The sequence below is a fragment of the Triticum dicoccoides genome, chromosome 1A (genome assembly GCF_002162155.2).
Source record: "Triticum dicoccoides isolate Atlit2015 ecotype Zavitan chromosome 1A, WEW_v2.0, whole genome shotgun sequence".
Lineage (NCBI taxonomy): Eukaryota > Viridiplantae > Streptophyta > Magnoliopsida > Poales > Poaceae > Triticum > Triticum dicoccoides.
The window spans coordinates 385,599,475-385,606,241 of record NC_041380.1 but is presented as its reverse complement, the minus strand read 5'-3'; the positions used below and the strand labels follow the sequence as shown (position 1 = coordinate 385,606,241).

Below are 6,767 nucleotides of genomic sequence, written 5' to 3'. Positions count from 1 at the left end.
GAGCCAGAACTGCTGGTGAAAGTGCAGCGGAAATGGCTGCAGAGAATGTCAACAACATCAACACTGATTCTGCCGCAACATCTTCAACCCAAACCGGCGAGGAACAGAAGAGGAAGAGATATCGATCGGATGACTCAATTGCATCTATGCTTGGAGAGAAACTGGATAATTTTACCAGTGCCTACAAAGCTGATATCGCTCAAGTTGCTCCTCCTGAGAAACCCTCCTCTCCTGAAGAAATACTTGACGCTCTCAATGCAATTGTGGGACTGGATGATGATGGCTTGCTAGCAGCTTATGATATCCTCATAGCAGATGACCGCAAGTTCAAGGCTCTTATGGCGCTGCCTGAAAGGATGAAGAAGAAATGGATCCTCAAGCAAATCAACCAATGAAGGTATGTTTCTTGTTCTGTGATTAGTTACCAGCTAGCAAGCTCTGCTGCATTTTGTCCTTAGTTGTTTGTTATAGTACAATATTATGGGTGTCCTGTATTTTGTCATGCCAATATGGAGCAGAGGAGGCATCAGCTTGCTTGCTTTTCATCATATTTATGTACTTACCTATTTCCATGTTTGAGATTAGCATGATAGAAGGTTTTATGTTATCATCTTAATAAGGTTTTCCTGCCAGGTATTCCCAAACATGGCTTGATAAAACAACGTTTTCCTGCCATGTTTGAGAACAACTTGTTCTGCCATGTCTCCGGAAACAAGGTTTTATGAACATATTTTGCATGCACATAAATATTCAGTGTGTTTGAAGGTCTCTTATGAACTAGTCTTTTTTTTCTTCGGTCGAGAGGTGGCATTATTAGTCTAGAATACATCAACCAGATATGCTTATTTAGTGGCTGTAGTCTTTTATCGACTTAGTTTCGGTCCTACTTAACCTACTCGGTTGTTGATGTTTTTTGCTATTCCCTTTTGATTCATGATAATTGTGCAAATGAAGTGCAAGTTAACCTTTGAAAAATTTCTATATCAAGTTGAGTTTTCTTACCCTTCCTAGAGATTGTTGCAAGCTAAAGCTTATCGTGTGACACTTCGATTTGTCTTCTTGGCTATCCTCATCTTTCACTTTGAGAAATTTCTACCAACCATTGTGTTCAAGGATTGTTTATTGCCCTATGAGGCCATATGTCACCATTTCTCATCATATTTTGCAGGAAATATTGGGTGAAGTGTGATGTTGAACGAACAGAACAAAGAAATGAAGATCCTTGAGCAATGAAAATCTTTCTTGGATGGTGCTAATAATGCAAAGATTCAGTTTTTATGTAACCTTGACTAGATTATGATCATTTGATGTTGTTGTGAACCTTTGTCGTATTGCAAAGATTAACTTTTTACAAAGTCTCATGTTTAAGTTATATGTATTGGCATGGTTCAGTTTAATGCAAAACATTGCCATGTGTGAACAAACGAGCTGTCAATGTTGGTGTTGGTACAGATTTGTTCATACTATTTATTCCTAGCACAAAGGCTAGTGCGTTGGTGCTGGTATAGTTTCATGCTCATTTTGGTTCTGGTACAGATTTGACCTTAAAATCCTAGTGACAGCCAAACATGAAATTTGGATTTGGAATCTAGATTCAGCCAAATGAAATCTTGATAGAGATTTCATTTCATTTCATTTCAGCCAAATGAAATGAAATCAGGGGAGCCAAACGAGCTGTAACTTTCTTGTGTTTTCGTACAGATTTTGTAGTCACAAATATATTTTGAAAATAGGAACATCTTCCAAAATCGACAAATTTTTTTGGAAGAGCAAAATATAAAAATGCGAACATTTTCAGGAATCTAAAGTTTTTAAGAAGTTCGAATTTGAATTTCCAGAAAAACAAATAAATTTATAGACATGCAGAGAAATTTAAGTTTCAGAAAATTTGTTGAGAAAAGAAATAAACTTGAAATGGATAAATGAAAAACGAAAGTCTATACCTACTATACTATTAAAGTAAGGTGATATTTTTGATTTCGTCCCGCTTAGATGATTTTATATTTAAGATACATACACGAGGTGGTACTATTCTGAGGTTAAACGTCTACGTACCCTGGTTCCAGGTCCCAAGCGGCACGCACGCCTGCCTGCTCCACTCGGCCACGTTGAGCCTGCTCTACTAGCAGACAACAACATCGTAACCAGGCCAGAAAAATATTACTGAATCTGGCCCAAGCAAGAGGAAACGTCTTCACGGGGGAATTAAACTCCCTTCTTTATAATTTACTAGCAAAAATGTCCGTGCGTTGCTATGGAAGACGCAATTAATGTGTATTTAAATTTGGTTAGAATTAAATGGGCAAAACACAATGATACGGGAGTAGCAAGTTTTCTACCGATTCCAAATGGACTTTAATTTTCTATATAGAGCTATAATTCATCATCATATTGTAAGTTAAAATAGAACTGGTTATCTTCTATCCCAGCTTGAAATATATTCCATGATGGTTGTAGATGTGGTGTTGGGATGTGCTAGGTGGCTGGTGAGCACCAGTTGTCAGTGATCCGTGCCGTTTTCACACAATATTAACAAAATAAAAAGTGGAAATACATGCATTTTACACAAACAATTCTAAAAAATAAAAATAGTAGGTATCAAGCTCTAGAGGTCCTAAAACATGTTTTCAATTGTAATAATGAGAAGACGTACGTACTGCCTTATCTCTCTAAATAACATTAATATTAATAAAAAAGCTTTGATAATGAGATCACACGGTTGATTGACATATTAATACTATTTATGGAAGACTTTATTTGACTCTATAGCATGCTATTTTCTTTTATTATTGGGCACGTAGAGATCGGTAGGGGAAAAAATGTTGTTAGCGCCGATAACCAACGCAAAACCGGTGCAGCCGCCTCTCTTATATACGATAGGTACTTGAAGTGCACCATGACGCGCCCCATGGGTAGCATCAATTGTCTAACCGTGGACATGTTGGAGTCTGCGACGCCTCGATGGTTTACATATCTGCATAATTTGATCCATGTCAAGTGGTATATTTATTTCTCAATCTGTCATTTTTTCCATCTGCTCCTCAGTGAAATCACTGGTAATGGTGATTATCCTGTATTGTGCAATGGTAAGTTAAATTGGTAGCAACATTCAGTTTTTCTTGCACCGCGAGTACGATTGAACTCATTGTAACATAGTAGTAACAATAGAAAAGCTTGAAAAAAACTGATAAGAATATGTCAATATTACACAATCAGTGTAAAAGTCAACCTGCTCAATTTTATTAGATACAAATTTATACATTCACAAAATAATATTTTGGAAGTCTTGCTTTAAAAAACGAAGCCGGCACCTAGTTGTTGATAAACGGGTGACCTTTGTCCACCACATACTCTTATCTTCTCCTTTTTTTAGTTTCCAAACCAATGCATATGCTCCCAATCTTTTCCCATTCAGTTTGCTTTCTTGCTTATCCATCCAATCTAGCACCGAAGCAGTACCTTCATTCGAAGGCAGCCAAGAGCAGCAGGAGCAGTTAGATGAATCAGCGGCAAGTTCAGAGAGCTTTTTTGGTTGCAGAGTTGCGGAGCTTCAGAAAATTCACAAGAACGTCAAAGAGCAGATAAATATTCGTACAAATTTCTTCCATCGTTAACTTGGAGGAAAAATAGCACCAAAATATGTTCCATCGTTAAATAATATTCAAGCATGGTCAGCCAAGTGCAAGAATAGAAAGTATACATCTGAACCTAAAAAGGATGTCTGACCATCTTAAATAATCAAGAGTTGTACTGCTTCTAGATAAAAAAATATTATACATTTGTTTTTGGTGCAAGTCACATGTTTGTATTTAACTGAATACTTAGCTAAATATGCACAGAAAATATGGTCCACCATGAAGAACCATTTTACATAGGTGATGAAGTGCACAATATAATTGTTGGTCACCTTCCTAGCCTACTTTGAGCATGCTCGGACCTGCATAACCATTTGACACCAAAAGGTTCTATGTTTCTAAAAAAAGGTTATATGTTTACTAATCCATCTATGAACTCTGGATATAAACAAACTGGGTCTATGAACCAATTAGATACAGAAAAAATGGCTTTGTTCCGGTAGGACAGGTGATGGAAGGCAAGGATGGACATTCTTTAGTGTAGACTACAGGCAGAAGAAAATCATATATCAGGTCCATTTCTATTTCTGAGTTGATTTTTACTTCTGAACAGAAACAAAAGGAATGCAATTTTGTATCACTTCTAAATATGGACTGAAAAGGCATGTACGCATTGATATTCTGATTCTTGCAGCATGGTGCATCATGTTTTTCAAAGTTGCTGGCACGCTAGACATGTTATTACAAACCCACAGAATATCAGAGATGCAATGTTGATTCTTGATGAAGTAAGTTGGCTCTTAGTATTTTTCTCGTAAGATTTTTTTGGTAAAATCAGTGGATCAACAAATACACATATTACAAAAGACGTGATAGATAACCAAAGGTATATATCTCTATACATATGCACAAAAGGGGGAGGAGTGGTTGGTCTATGATCTGAAATGACATCACGTACTCATAAAGCCAACTGGTATGAAGACCAACTTGCTGTTGCTACTTAGTGTTATTAGAGACCTTTGGCTATTTCAAAATACAATGGAACAGAATCCATGCTGAAACTCCAGGCTGTCCAACCGAATATAGAAGAAAAAATAGAGTCCTACCTGATATTCTGACTGTCACATGCAAGCAGTAAAAACAACTCATATAACTAAAAAGTGGTGGCCAACCAAGTGAACAAGAACAAACCTGTATTTTTCATGACCACTTATTCCCGAGCACAACAAAGGCAATGTCATATCCCTTGCAACCTTGGAGACATACCTGAAACAAAGCCATACTTCAGAAGATCCTGGAGAGCAATGAACATGGCTGGAATTACACTAACCTCTTCTGCTCAACCTTGTACCTCACCTGGAGTGTAGAGCCAAAGAGCCCTTCCAAGTCTGATCCAACACCTCATACTGATCCATTCCGTCTCACGTTAGTATGATACAACCCAAAATATTTGCTTCCCTACAAAGAAAAGGATGGTTCTGTAGGGGATTGTAAGAACTCCCAAGGAAATTGCTTGGTACAAACATGTCTCGTCCATCCCCTTGCAAACAGTTCTCCTAATAGTCATACTGTCCATTTTGTAGGGGATTGTAAGAAATTTTCAAGGAAGTTGTTTGGTACAAACCTGTCTCGTCCATCCCCTTGCAAACAGTTCTCCTAATAGTCATACTGTCTATTTTGTAGGGGATTGTAAGAAATTTCCGAGGAAATTGTTTGGTACAAACCTGTCTCGTCCATCCCCGGATTCTCAAATCAAATTGCACTTTTATGAAATGGAGAGTATACTATTAGGAGAATAATAATAATGATTTAGAAAGTAACTATGGAGAAAAACAATCATGTCTAAACAATATTTGTTCCACCAGATCCATAAACTCCAAGAGATTTCACTAAAATACACAGTTCAGAAATGTGGTAGTACTTGGTTTCATGCTAAGAACTTTCTGGCACATGGGTTTTTAATGGAAGCTGCGAGGAGGCTTGCTGCTTTGTTTTTCTACAAATAGAAAACAAAATATTCACAGGACAGAAGAAGAGAACCTTGATTCCCTCTTCATCAGATTGTATACAGTGTGAAGAGGCATGAATCATATCACTCCTTTCCAGCTTTAAATGGCTTGCTGACATCTTGATGGCAACCTCGCGTCCGGCGTAGCAGGCCGAACTACCTACATCATTGCAGGCTCTCTTTATGCGCTGCAACAGCTCACTGAAGTTCCTTGGTTTGCTCAGCCAAACACAGCCACAATGGCATGGACGAGCATAGCACCAATGAGTCCCTGTCATTCGTGACACATGCAGGTCAAAAGACTTACTGCTTCGTCGTGGAAACCTCCATCGAAGTCTATGGTCGCCCAAGTGATGCCATCCTTGATGGGAATTCCGTCAAACACCCTGTGGGCGGCTACCGTAGCTCGTCTAGGAGAGCAGCAGCCCATTGGCTAGCAGTAGGGGAGGGCAAGATGTGGCGCATCCAGCGGTGATGTCGGTGACCTCGTGGTGTCGATAGAAGCCCTGGGGACGGAGATGTAGACGTCCTCGCCGGGATCGACGTGGAGCACGTCCACAAGGCGAAGAACGTCGCCGGCGCCCGCACATAGGACGCTGCTGGGCCCGTCCACAATTCATCGTAGCTATCCTGCTTGTTGTCGGTGAGGTCGTCCACGGGATCAAGAACACATGGCTGGCGACGGCGGTTGGATTGACCCAGCTCGGGCCGACCCGCCTCGAACGCCACCACCACGGGGCGCATCGACCTTGAGCGAGCTCCGCGCCGCACTTGCGTGTTACCACGATCTCAGCAAATCAGGTGGCTCGCGCGAGGAGGAGGTTCTTATAGGAGGAGGGCGGAGGAGTTGCCATTGCCGAAGAGGATTCCTCGAGACCGGAGGACGGATTGAAGAAGAGTCCTTTTTTGAAGGAAGGTGGAGAAGAGTCCTGGATCAGACTTTTCCTCCTCAGCTGCGGTTGGGTTGTTCGGCCCATATAAGAGACTAATAGCCACTTTAAAAAAGTAGTGCGGGTTCAATATCAAAAACTACGGGGTGTCTTTTGCAAAAACGCTGCGACGGTGAACCCGGAGACCCAATCCGTGCTTTATTATTAGGGAGAGATAAAGCGCAAAAGCAGAGACCAACCAAGCTACCGCATCAATGTATAAAATACAAGATTCGTTCCCTTAATAAATAATAC

At 40.0% G+C, this 6,767-nt stretch overlaps 2 protein-coding genes across 5 annotated transcripts in view; one reads left to right on the top strand and one right to left on the bottom strand.

Annotated features, from left to right (window-relative positions):
* Nucleotides 1–395, top strand: part of LOC119353253 — a 3,024-nt gene extending 2,629 nt beyond the window's left edge. The window contains exon 4 of the mRNA XM_037619850.1: nt 8–395. Within this exon, the coding sequence (XP_037475747.1) occupies nt 8–395 (388 nt within the window). The remainder of the gene's footprint in view (nt 1–7) is intronic.
* Nucleotides 396–3,159: 2,764 nt separating this feature from the next.
* Nucleotides 3,160–6,504, bottom strand: LOC119275044. Of its 4 annotated transcripts, XR_005135426.1 has the most exons (5): nt 5,891–6,502; nt 5,200–5,743; nt 4,932–5,053; nt 4,767–4,841; nt 3,160–3,548 (listed from the first exon to the last, which is right to left on the bottom strand). XR_005135426.1 is itself a non-coding variant. In XM_037555823.1 (4 exons), exons 2-4 carry the CDS (start codon nt 4,988–4,990, stop codon nt 3,263–3,265), a joined length of 420 nt encoding a protein of 139 aa, XP_037411720.1. In that variant the 5' UTR covers nt 4,991–5,053; nt 5,616–6,504; the 3' UTR covers nt 3,160–3,262. The 4 variants fall into 4 exon arrangements, 2 of the variants coding, with proteins under 2 accessions (XP_037411720.1, XP_037411728.1); XR_005135425.1 differs by having other exon boundaries at nt 5,200–6,500; XM_037555823.1 differs by having other exon boundaries at nt 5,616–6,504.
* Between the last annotated feature and the right edge of the window lie 263 nt (nt 6,505–6,767).